Source organism: Malurus melanocephalus, unplaced genomic scaffold, assembly GCF_030028575.1.
Source record: "Malurus melanocephalus ecotype Western Australia unplaced genomic scaffold, MMel_1.1 scaffold_201, whole genome shotgun sequence".
Taxonomy (NCBI): domain Eukaryota; kingdom Metazoa; phylum Chordata; class Aves; order Passeriformes; family Maluridae; genus Malurus; species Malurus melanocephalus.
In genome coordinates, this window is record NW_026623433.1 from 510775 (window position 1) to 523619 (window position 12845).

Sequence of the window (12845 nt, forward strand, 5' to 3'; positions counted from 1 at the left end):
TGGCTCTGAGGGATTTTATTTGTGGCTCCAAGCTCTCATTGTGTCCCGGCTCTAATTTTCTGGAGTGCACAAAGGCAGCCCCCCACGCTGTGCCTGCCCTCCCATCGCCCCTGACCCACTGCTCCACGCTGGAATTTTGCTAAAGAGATGATGGATATGGAGCTGTTTAAATTACAGTGTGTCAGGAGAGCAGGGAATTCACTCCCATGTCAAGGGCTGTAAATCCTGKGTTGGCTTCAAAGTCTGTCAGGCTGCCATTCAGAAATGGGCTGGTTCTGGCAGGAAAATGGCTYTTAGGATTCAGACACTCTGTTTGTGTTGGGCTGCTGTGCTGGGCTCCTGCTCCTACTTACCTGTACAAAAACCACTCCCCACAAAGCCTGAGCCAAATGTGTGCTCCTGGCAGAGCTGCTCCTCTGCTCTGAGGGACACAGGAACCCCTGGAGCTCGTGGCCTGTGTCACCTTGTGTCCCAGAGATCCCCACACAACTGTGGGGACAGACAGAGATGGCACTGCTGTCACTCAGACACACTGTGTCCCCACGTGTGCTTTGGGGGCTCCTATCTGTAATTGGAATCCAGCAGCACAAGGGAGTCTTAATTTTTTGTGGAGAAAAGCTGCTGTGGTTTCCATTAAAAATCTTTTTTTTTTTTTCCCTGCTGACTGCAATTAATTGATAATAAACTGATAATTAATGCKGAGAGATTAATTTCTGCTGTGCAATAAGGCTTATAAGGGTTCACCACATAAATTTAGCAAATTTTCTCCTCTGCCTTGTGTTCTGTCTGTTTGTATATTCCCTCCATGCTGTGTTTGTTCCTTCCTCATGTCCATGTCCTGTAATTCTAGGGGGAGTGATGAAGTTTTAGTGTTTCATTCAGAAATACTTTCATGTTGCCTTAGTGCARACTCCCTTTAAGTTTTAAGGATTTATAATTTCCTTCAAGTTAGAATAACACACCAGAAGTCATGAAATCACTTTGGTAAACAAATGTAAGTGTAGATAAAGTGACCTAAGGCACYGGCTAAAAACACTTCCTGGGTGAACTCCTTGCCATGGATTTTATCCATCTCACTTTCTGTTTTGACTAAATCTCAAAACTCTTTTCCACCATGACTTGAAACTGGAAAGGGCTGAAGGGTCAGGCTGGAATAACACACAGAGCCCAAGCCCCAGACAGCTGTGAGAGTCACCCATGGCAGAGTTACCCTCTCCTGTTGGATGCTGCTGCTTTTCCAGCAATTTAATCTGCGGTGTTTTCTTACTGAGGGGTCACAGTGAAGTGACTTYTGCCTTATACTTTCATCTCATTTTCTGCTCTCGCTCTCCATGTGGGCTGCAAGGTTCAGGAGAGCATCCATGTGTTCTCTCTGAGGAAATAAGCATTTGAACCAGAAGAGAAAGGTCTATCCCTGTCTTAAAATAAATAAATGCTAAGTGCTGTAGAGCAGACCYAGTCAGATTGTGGGGCAGGAAGGTTGTGTGTGCTGGAGCTCAGCAGCAGCCTGGCTGGYTTGAAGAGGGATTGATGGACAGGATGGGGTCCTGTCTGCTGACRTGGAGTGTAGAGAGTGTTAACAGCTTGCATGGGAGAAAAACGCCACATCCTTAGCTGTCTKAAAAAAAARARAWWRGAATATAAAATTAMTAATACAAGTAGCTTACAATTATAAACATTACTAATACTGTAGCTTTTGCAAACYTACYAATCYTATACTATTGAGTAAAAAGTAACAACTTTACTAATTAGAATATAAAATTAATAATACAAGTAGCTTACAGTTATAAACATTACTTATACTGTAGCTTTTGCAAACGTACCAATCCTATACTATTGAGTAAAAAGTAACAAACTCACTAACCAATATATATATATGACACAAATACATACACTAATTACTAAAGTAGATAAAAAAAGCCTATCCCAAAATAAAAAAGTTACTTTTTGTGTGTATATGTATGTATCTTTGTATCTATTATTTTGTGTCAGCTGTCTAGCCAACAGCGACAATGGAGACACATCCAGCTGGAAATACTCTTCTTACATAGTGAGTAAATCTATAAGTTTTCAATAAAAAATTTCAGCATGTGTGTTTTGTGAATGGATGGTGCCACAAATCCTGGCAGCAGCTGGAATAGTTACTYCTGCCAGATGCCAAGTGGAAACAGTTAAATCCAGATAAAAATATTCCTGTAAGGAGCTGGTCTGGACCTAGGGGAGCCCCTCTTAGAAAGGAGCATGATTTTTGTACTGATAATTGAAGTGTTTAAGAGCAGATGAAGCCAAGTGAGGTTTTGACTATGGGAATGAAAATGCAAGGAATGGTTCAGAATTGCCCCCTCTCAGCTGGGCAATGGGTGCTGTCAGACTGTTGGGAGCAGAGCCATCCCTGAGCTGCAGCAATCAGGGAAGAACGGGGACAGGGAGTGACACTGCTGCTCTTTGAGTGCCACAGGGCTGAGCTGAGCTCCAGGGAGTGGAAACCACTCCAGGCTGTGGCTGCTCATCCTCCTCCTCCTCCTCCTCCTCCTTCTTGGGGTGTTTGATCACCAGAGCTAAAAATACCCCAGGTGGAGCTGGTTGTGGGTCCCTGTCCCTCCTGATCTCCTGCCATGCTGAGTGACGCCGGGAGCGTTGCTGATCTGGGATCTCTCGCTGCTGGTACTGGCCATGGAGAGTTCAAATCTCTGCTCACTGGAAATTAAATCACTCCAGCAACCTCTAACCATTTCTTTAGCATGACATATCTCTACGCTTTGATAATTGGAAAAAAAAAATCAGCAGCTCTGTGCCGAGGCTGAAATCTCACCAGGCTCTCATCACATTTAATCCTACCCAGCAGAGTTCGGGAGAGCAGGTCAGGCTGGAAGAAGAGTAGGGATGAGTCCAGATTTTCCATTCTGTGAGAAATTCCAGAATTGCCATGATGCTTTTCACTGTGAACATTTCTGTAAAAAAAAAAWAAATTAAAAAATACATTSATTTTTTTTCAAGAGGAACTTGTTTTTAAGTCAGTAGTCAATTTTTMCTTTTAAAGATCCTAAAACTGTTTAATGGCATTATCACTTGAGAAACCACTTTAATGGCAAATCACTTGATATTTGATTTTTTTATTTTAAAGAAATTTGTCCTGGCCAGTTTTGTAATTGAWGGTCTGAATCTGGGAAATCACTTTGTGCTTAACTTCACCTCTTTCTTATGGCCCACTGAAGTGAATGGGATTTAAGCTTGTGCATCTGTAAATCAGGACCATTAATAATTAAGGAAATGTAAAGTAATTATTGAAATAGAAAATTAGAGGCTGATCAAAAATTTATTGAGCAACAATTTATGGAAATCATTAAAAATGTGAGGAAGACATTTTTGCCACATGGATGTTCAGTGCCTGAAGCACCAGGAATGTTGAGCTTTGCTGTAAAATGCAGTTGTCAACATGTGACCAACCTAACAGGCCCTTGCTTGTGTCTAATATTTTATTAACTCTCTTAATTAAAAAAGAATCCTTTTGCCAACCACTTCTGGCACTTGAGAATTTGCAGGAAGTGGCAGCACGATGTACCACTTTTGTGTTGGTATAGGGAAACCTTTGTAGCACTTTGTGTGTGGGATGAGGTCGCTGCTGCTTTGGCTGTGCCTGTCTGAGAGTCTGGCTGGAGAATCCAGACTTTGTCTTCCTGTGATTCGTGCTGGGGATCTGATAGGAAGCACTGAATATTGTCCAGTTCCTTCCTCGACTGCTGCAGTGATTCCTTCCTGTAAATTGCATGCCATGTAAATGTGGCTTAAAAAMTTGTATTTYGGGCTCCAAATYCGCAAAAACTYGGCTTAATACAACTTCAGGTCCAAKCTAAAGCATGGGTGCTTTTTGAATTGTGTGTTGGCAGGCTTAAAATTTTGGAATATGGGGAAATGCTCCTGTTTAGGGTGTTGGACGAACATTGTGCTGGGTGGACAAGTGTGTGGTTGCTGCTGAAATGCTGCTCTGTGCCAGCACAGCCCTGTCCCTGGGACTGRGACAGCAAGGGCAGCCCTGTCCCTGAGAGTGAGGGACTGGGGCTGGACTCTTGTGACAGGAGGGAGAGSACCTGGAGAATGGCTGGAGCTGAGCCAGGGGAGGGTCAGAGTGGATCGCAGGAAAAGGTTCTTCTGTCCCCAGAGGGTGCTGGCACTGCCCAGGCTCCCCAGGGAAAGGTTCTTCTGTCCCCAGAGGGTGCTGGCACTGCCCAGGCTCCCCAGGGAATGGTCCCGGCCCCGAGGCTGCCAGAGCTCCAGGAGCGTTGGGACAGCGCTGCCAGGGATGGACAGGGTGGGGTTGTTGGGGGGTTTGTGCACGGCCAGGGGCTGGAGTCATGATCCTTTTGGGTCCAATTCGGGATATTCCATGATTCCATGAAGTATCCTGGGATCCTTTTGCACAAGAGCCTGATGTCCACCATCCCAGGCTGAGTGACCTGGGAATGGCCGTGAGGTTCTGGCCTTGAGGCACCGGCACCATCCCCCTGCTGGAGCTGGTCTGCTGGCATGGACAGTGCGGGGATGGTTTGGGGACAGCTCGGGGACAGCTCAGGGATGGCTCGGGGATGGCTCGGGGATGGCTCAGAGATGGCTCAGGGATTGCTCAGGGACGGCTCGGGGATGGCTCGGGGATGGCTCGGGGATGGCTCAGGGATGGCTCAGGGATTGCTCAGGGACAGCTCGGGGATGGCTCGGGGATGGTTCAGGGATGGCTCGGGGATGGCTCAGGGATGGCTCGGGGATGGCTCAGGGATGGCTCAGGGATGGTTCAGGGATGGCTCGGGGATGGCTCAGGGATGGCTCAGGGATTGCTCAGGGATGGCTCGGGGATGGTTCAGGGGTGGCTCAGGGACAGCTCTGCTGGTTGCTTAGCAGCTGCCAGCTGCAGTTTGGAGGTGCAGGAGCCGAGGATCCCRGTTCCCTCCCCGCACTCYGGCTGTGCCGCCTGCCCTTGCTCCAGGAGCCTCCCGTGGGGCTGCAGACACTGCTGCTGCTGTGGGGTAAGCTGTCCCTGCTCATCCATCACCTTTCCCTGCTGCTGCCAGCCCCGTGCCAGCCCCTGGGGTGGTGGGAGAGYGCAGAGCTGATCCCACACCCCCGGCACGGCTCGGCAGGGGCTGCTCAGGCTCTGCCTCCCGGCTCCATTAACTCTTCCTGCCCCATCCTGGCAATCAGCCGGCAAAGCTGCGGGCCAGCCTTTAGAATGGAAATACCAGAATTAGTGACAGGTAGGTTTAGGATCATTTGACAGATCATGATGTTGTCTGTGTGGTCACACAGGGGTGGAATGCCCTGCTCAGGGCACAGGCGAGTCCGGGATCACAGCCATTTCTCAGGCTGCTGTTCCCTGCATTGGTGAGGAAACCTTGAAGGTCACACTGGCAGCTYGAGGAGAGAGCAAGAATTCCTTAATTGCAGAAGATGGAGAAAYGGGGAAAGCTGACAGCTCCCTGAACAGAATTAGCCTTGCACTTCTGGTTTTGTTTTTCTCCTTTAGACAAAAATTAAAATGACATAATGTGGAAATTCCAAAGCATTTATCCTGTGTGGGTGCCTYGTTGTAGGATTGTGAAATATGGTGATTTTTCATGAGCTGAAAGCAGAGTTCATGGGCACAGTCACAGTGTGGATTTGTCTGAAATCATTGGGACAGAATKTGGCTGGATTGGAGGGGTGGTATCTGCAATTGCCTCGCAGGCTTTGGGTATTAATGTAAAACTGATGCTTAGACTTTTGCTGATGAAGGAATCAGTACAGAGGAATGATGCTGGGGAATTCAGAGGGGGGTTGTGCCTTTCCTATCCCGGGCAGAGGGCAGTGGGCACGGTCTGGCACAGCAGGGCACCGCTTCCAGCTCTGCTCCCTGCTGTGTCCCCTGCACCCCACACATCCCCTKCTTTCTGCTCCACTTCCAGGCATCCCTGTGTCACTTCTAATCCTTGGCCCTGCCTCTGAGTGCCCGTGTAACCTGGAGCAATCTGATTCCTTCATTCCTTCCACATCCCTGGCAGTGTCCAGGGCCGGGTTGGACAGGACTTGGAGCAGCCTGRGACAGTGGAAGGTGTCCCTGCCATGGCAGGGGTGGCACTGGATGAGTTTTAAGGTCYCTTCTATCCCATTCAGAGATTTTGGGATTAATAACTCTTCATAAAATGCTTTGACCTGTAAACTGCTACATTATTACAACATTTTTTATGCATCATAATAGGCTGTGGAGCATTTAAAAGTCATCATTAGATATTAAAAGCTTCACAAAGCAAATTATCCCATGCTGCCACGGTCCCTTCCTTGTCCCCTGGAGCAGTCTGTATCTTGTCTATATTTTAATTGGGGAAATGATAYGCACTCAGGAATAAATCTGCAGCTAGAGTTGTTCATCATGGATTGTTTTCTTGGTTTAACTGAAGGTTTGCCTGGGGCACCTGGCAGAAATTTTGCAAGCTTCAATCCTGCCTTCAGATCCCTGGRTTTATGTGCTTCTATCTGTTTGGAATCTAATTTCATGCTGTTTATACAACCACTTGGTGATTTACATTTGTGCAAGGAAACCTTGTGTAGGAAAATGCTACAAAATCCTTGTAAGACAGGTGGAAGTTAAAACTCTGGCTGGGTCTCATGATGCTGGGCCGCATCCAACCCCATGGTTAAATAATTAAAACAGGATCACTAACAGCTGGTTTGAGCATGAATGGCTGCTGCAAATGAAAACATGAAAACATTGCCCGCAAATTAAAACATGAAAATGTTCCTCGGGTGCTTTGGTGGCTTTCAGATGTTTGGAGGAGGAAGGGCTTTTTCTCCAGAGGTTTCCCTTTCCTACCCCCCGTTTATGGAGCTGCTGACAGTGGCTGTGTTTGTGTGTGCAGGGCAGGAGCTGGATTGTCAAGAGGAGCTATGAGGATTTCCGTGTGCTGGACAAACACCTCCACCTGTGCATCTACGACCGCCGCTTCTCGCAGCTGGCAGAGCTGCCCCGCTCCGATGCCCTGAAGGACAGCCCCGAGGTAAAGAGCCCTGGGGGCACCCAGAGCACCACGCAGGCACTGGCATTTCCCCAGGCACTCATCTCCAGACCCATTTCCTTGGGTCTCAGGGACAATTTCTCCCTGTTGAGCATTGGAAGGGGCTGCCCAGCAGTGCTGGAGTCCCCGTCCCTGGAAGTATTCCAAAGTGTGTGGATGTGGCACCTGGGGACATGGTTTAGTGGTGGACTTTGAGATCTTTCCCAGCCTCAGCAACTCCATGTGTTTCCAATACAGARCAGTTTTAACACAGCCTGGGTTATGTTTGAAAATCAGCCACCAGGAATAAAGGCAGTGTTTTCACTGCTAATTTCAGTGATCTAAAGGGAAATGTCCTGCAAGTTCAGACAGATTGATTGAGCTCCTGAATCTGGAATGGTGACTTGAGTGTCAGGAAAGCAGCTGTCCTTTAGTGCCTTAGATGTGAATTTGGTTTTGTTGTCAGTGCTGTGGGTATTTCCTGGCTTAGTGTTACCAGCTCAGCATTCCCAGGAAATGCTGATGTCCAAGGCTGCAGCACTGCAAGAGCATTCCCATTTGAAACTGAATATCCCTAAAGTGGTTTTTAAGACCATTTGCATTASTGTGTTATTTAAATGGTCTTTAAAAAGCTCTTTTTCCTCAATGAGGTATTCTTTTTTCTCAGACAGATGCTTTTCATTTCTTGGCTTGCTGTCTTCACCTGGAGTATGWTGAGCTGGGATTCCCTCAGCTTCTCATTGCTGATAATTGAAACATTAATTCATGTCCAGAATAATGTCCTGGAAAGCAGCAGGTGCATCTTGGCTGCATGGTTTTGGAGGATGTGGACACTTAAATTAGCACCCCTGCAATTGTCCATGCTGTTTGCCATGGAATACAAGGAGCTGCTCRTGCAGCCCCATCACTCAGCAGTAAGGCTGATTTATCACTTGCTTTGGCTTCACATGGGGTATTTCTGGGGGAGGATTTAAAGTTTAAATTCAGCAGAAGCAGCAATATTCAGGACAATGAATTCCTGCTTTATTTTTAATTATATTTTAGGCATTCCTATCTCTCGCATCCTTATTTGTACCACTGATTTAACTGGACTTCAGAGCATGAGCCTGAAAATCTGCATTCTGTCCACAAGCACAGAGGATGTGAAGATGCTGAACAGCTCTGCTGCTCTGTCAAACATAGCTCTGCAGCTGTGGGGTGTCTCATCATATATTTTTTATTTTGAATTGGCCACATTGGAACAGATGTTTGAGGAGAACAATGTTTTAAACAGTCCTGCAGATTCTGGGCTACAATGCTGCTTTATCCCACTGTCACTGTGAGGCTTTGGAAAGACCTCAGTRGCTTCTCTGTAATAAAAACCAGTTTACTGTTACAGAAGGGACATTGCAAAGTGTATTTTTAAAMCCCTCTTCTACTGCTTGAAATATTACTCTGTGGCCAGGGCATCAGTCTGAGTTGTCACATTCTTAAGGCTTTGTCAGAGCGTGGAAGTAGCAGCCAGGGGTTTGTTCCCTGAGGGGTTCCCAGGTGTGTTTGGTAGCCCTAAGACACATGGGCTGTTTGATTTTGAAGTCCATGATGAGGGGAAGCCTTTAAATTTAAGGTATCTTGACAAGGGGTGATAGCAAAATCTGAATAAATCTTACAAAATGGTGATAATRACATGATTGCTTTCACAGTGAGCTGCTTCTTTACCCTTTTGTTTTGGTGTAACCATTAGAATCCTGTGTGTGACTTGCTGTTTTCAAATGACAGAAATGCATTTCTTTGCTGAAGGAGCAGATCCCTGTGCCTCCTGCCCGTGTCTGGGGGTGATTTCTGCTCTGCCATGGCTGCAGCAGGCTCTCCAGGGGAAGGAGCACTGACAGCAGCTCTGTGTGTGTGTGTTTGTGTCCAGCTGGTCACCCAGATGCTGATGGCTTACCTGGCTCGGCTCTCCAACATCGCAGGCAACAAGATCAACTGCGGCCCTGCGCTCACATGGATGGAGGTACAGCACACTCGGGGCCTGTTCCTTGTTTCCTGCCTTTGGGAGCACAGGAGGCACACCCCTGCTCTTTCCAGAACCACTGATGTTGATGCCTGATGATTTTTGCTTTTCTCTTTACGCTTCTGTACCCTCTATGCATCCGCCTGTACCCCTTAGCCCACATGCTTGTAATTCCTGAAGCTTAATATTCCAGCTTAGTTTAGGAGTTCTGCTGGGCAGAGAGACCAAATATCCTGAAAAAGGAGTCAGTGTACCCTGTGCTATCTTAAACCTGAGGCTCCAGCCTTGGGTGAAGCCTTCTGTCCAGAACATCCTGTGTAAACTGAGCTCTGGCCTCATCTAGAGAGAGATTCATTAGAATAGGGGGACATTACTGCATTTGTGAAGTTTCTTATTGGGGAATCCTAGATAGATATGCTAATTCCTGAAACCTATAAAACTTGTACCYGTGCTGTACAYGGRKGTGCATTCTGCCATYRAATTGTGCAMCTGGGATCCCAAATRCCGAGGTAAAACCCTTTTTATCCCCTTAACCATGTCTGTGTCATTATTAAAACTGGCCTTTCAAGGCAACAATGTCACTGGAATTCTGTCCTGACAGCTTTATTCCCTATYACCAGCACGGAGGTGTAGGACACACAGAATCAGATCCAGTAATAAGAGTACAGGGTTTTTTTTTCCTTGTTACCTGGATTTTATCTCTCAGAAACATACTGTCCTGCTGAARTTCACAAATAGAGGAGGTGGCAGTCCCACAGGGCTGCCTGGAGTGCCCAGTTCAGGGCTGAATTTCCCAGTAACGTCTTGCAGAAGGTTCAGTTATTCCAAAGCCCATTTATTCCAAAGCTCACTTATTCCTGCACTCCTTTTTGCCAAGGTAGTGCTGCAAATGTGGCACRTTTCTAAAACTCAGCTGTCTCTGTGATTGTGTTTGCTCCTTCTCTTGGGTTTTTTTTCATCATTTTTCCCTGGAGTAGCTCCCAACCCAGTAAATATTCCGTGCTGCCATTGGCTCCCTGCAGACAGAGGCTGCCTTGTGCTGGCAGTGGCACAGTTTGTGTGTTGTGAGCTGCAGCTGCAGCTCTGCTTTCAGGTTTCATGGCCTTGCAGCCTTCAAACAATGGCCCTGGCAGGGGAGGAGGAAGGGGAGGCTGGGATGGGATGGGATGGGGTGAGTGCCCAGCTGTCCCTGCTCCGGCTGGGCGCAGACGTGTGCCTTTCCATCGCTCTCACCAGGAATAGAAACAGCTATTAATAGACTGCACTCCTTTTGAAATGGTTCTGATAAGGATGGAGTGTGTCTTCCTGCAGTTTTCTTCACTGATATCCTTCTCACCCTGAAATCCTTTGGGATGGGAAAAATCTTGGAAGGCTGCARAGGGAGGGAGGAAGATGGAGAGAGAAATAAAATGTGGGATTTACTGCAACACAGTGGGCCTGGAAATCACAGCAAAGCCACTGCACATGCAGTACAGAATAACCATTGTGACTCACTGAGAATCCTACAGAATTTTACAAAAAACCAGGAAATTTTGAAAGGCTGGCGATCGCAAGGGAGGGTGCATGTTTCTTGAAAAATAAATTATTGAAAKGGTGGGAGAAAGTGGAAAGCAACACTAGTTTCTGTTTTGACAGCATTTCCTCCTTCCCTCAGTACCTCTTGAGCATTAATTTCACTTTGTRGAGGATTTTTGTAGCACACCTGTATTGCCATGGCAAACCACCACGGTTTGGTGTTCAGGGAGGTGCAGAAGGTGCAGACTCTCACTGTTTGTGCTGTTTGTACATGAGGCTGCACCAATTCAGCCTTTTTCTCCTCACGGGGGAGGGATAGGGACACCCAACCTTCTGGAACACCCCCAGAGTGCTGCTGTGTCTGTGCTGTGCCCTCTCTCCTGGGCCCCGGGCTGGGCTGTCTCTCTCAATCAGCTTGAAGCCTCTGCACCACTGAAATGCCTCCTCASTTGTCCTCAGCTGCCTCAGACACTCCTGTGCTCTTTGTTTCAGATTGATAACAAGGGGAATCACCTGCTGGTCCATGAGGAATCATCCATTAATGTCCCTGCCATTGCTGCTGCCCATGTCATTAAGAGATACATTGCTCAAGCAGCAGATGAGCTGTCCTTTGAGGTAAATAAAGCACTTGCATTCCTTGTTGTCAGCTACAGAYGAGTGTAATCTGTTTGTCTGGGCCTGTGTGCCCATCAGGAATATGTCCAGACACTTCCATAGTGTTTTGTGAGGTGAAGCTTGGAAGATTGAGTTAAATATTCGATCTGCAATGAGTTGGATAGGGGCAGATGTTCAGTCATCTTTAAAATACAGCTTTACTGGGCATTAAGATGTGCTGATGAGCCAGCTCCTGCAGCTCCTCGGGGCTGGCCCTGAGCACAGCCCATGTGTTCTCTTGTCAGGGTGGCTGTCCCTGGGTGTGTGGACACAAGTTTAATTTCTCYTTGCCCAGGTTACACCACCCATGTTCCTCTGAGCAAGTCCCTGTCTGAAACCATTTTTTAGAGCTTCTGCTCCCATGAGAAGAAGCAGATTGGAAAAGAGTTGGTACTGGAAGGGTGGGTGATGAGCTAATACTGGTCTGAAAATCCAGCCCAGGAGCTGCTGTGGAGCAAATGCCAGAATCTCAGGATGGTTTGGGTTGGGAGGAMCTTAAAGCCCATCCCATTCCAGCCCTTGCCATGGGCAGGGACACTTTCCAGTAGCCCTGGTTGCTCCATGTCCCATCCAAGATCTGGAAGATCATGCCCTGAAAGTTTTTGGCTAACTGACAGTTGTTTTTTACCCACAAAGCAGCAGGTTTTGCTCTGGTTGCCCTGTGCAATGGTGCTGTTTCTACAAAATGTGTGAAGGAAAACAGTGACCTGAGGAGCTTTGTGATCCCATCCTTGGTGGGCAGCACAGGAAGGAAGAACAACTGTGACAGTCTGGTGCTGCCAGGGCTTTGTTTATGTTCAAATCAAGGCAGTTGTTGGTGTACCCCAAAGAGCTGTTTGATCAGAGGGATGTGGAGCACAGCAGCTCCCATCTGGAATCCAAGCAGCACAGACTCCAGGCTGGTGTCAGCTCATGAGAGCACTGAAGTGACACTCCCTGCTTTAAATCTTGCTCTGTGCAGAGGGGAAACTGAGGCACRTGTGGATTCCAAGGGTGTGCCGTGAGAGACCTCAGCAGAGCTGGAAGGGAACAGGATCAGGGGTTGTACAATGCTGAGTCCTGTTCCCTTGCCCAGATTATCTCTTTTCTGTTTTTAATTTCCAGTAGGCAGTTGCACAAGCAGCTGACTGGAGTTTGTWCCCCAGTTCTGAGGAACATCCCCARTGTCTGTGCTGCTGTGGTGACAGCAGTTCCCTTCATGGACATTTGCTTTGCTCTTGGTTCASTGTTCCCTGCAGGAAATCACTTGCCCGTGTCTCAGTGATCCCTGCCCCCAAACTGGGGATGTGTTGTCTTTTCTGTAAAACACTTTGAGATCCATCAGGGTTAAATACCTGGTGAAAGTTGGGCATTACTGGCACCAGTTTTTGCCCTACCTACCTGCAGTATTTATTTAGGTTCTGCTCCTTCTCATTTTCTGTGATACAGGCCACACAAAGCTTGATTCAAACCAAGACAAATTTAGTATTGATTATGCTGATTTCCTTTCAAACTATTACATTTTTATGGAAATGAGCAAAGCTTCAAGAAAAACTGTTTGGTGTCCTTGGCCATTTTCCACCTCTCCTCTGTTCATTTTCTGAGCCAGGGCAGCTCATGCAGGGCAGYTTGTGAGCTGCAAAGGCAGCTCTCCCCTCTGCAGTGAGAGGGAGCAGGGGACACAT

General features: G+C 47.3%; 1 protein-coding gene across 7 annotated transcripts in view; it reads left to right on the plus strand.

The window, feature by feature from the left end:
* The window catches only part of ARHGAP32 (Rho GTPase activating protein 32), a 234830-nt gene that overhangs the window by 150392 nt on the left and 71593 nt on the right, over nucleotides 1–12845 (plus strand). For all 7 annotated transcript variants that reach the window (XM_057373534.1, XM_057373532.1, XM_057373533.1 and 4 more), the window contains 3 exons: nucleotides 6885–7022; nucleotides 8920–9012; nucleotides 11020–11142. In XM_057373534.1, the coding sequence (XP_057229517.1) occupies nucleotides 6885–7022; nucleotides 8920–9012; nucleotides 11020–11142 (354 nt within the window). The remainder of the gene's footprint in view (nucleotides 1–6884; nucleotides 7023–8919; nucleotides 9013–11019; nucleotides 11143–12845) is intronic.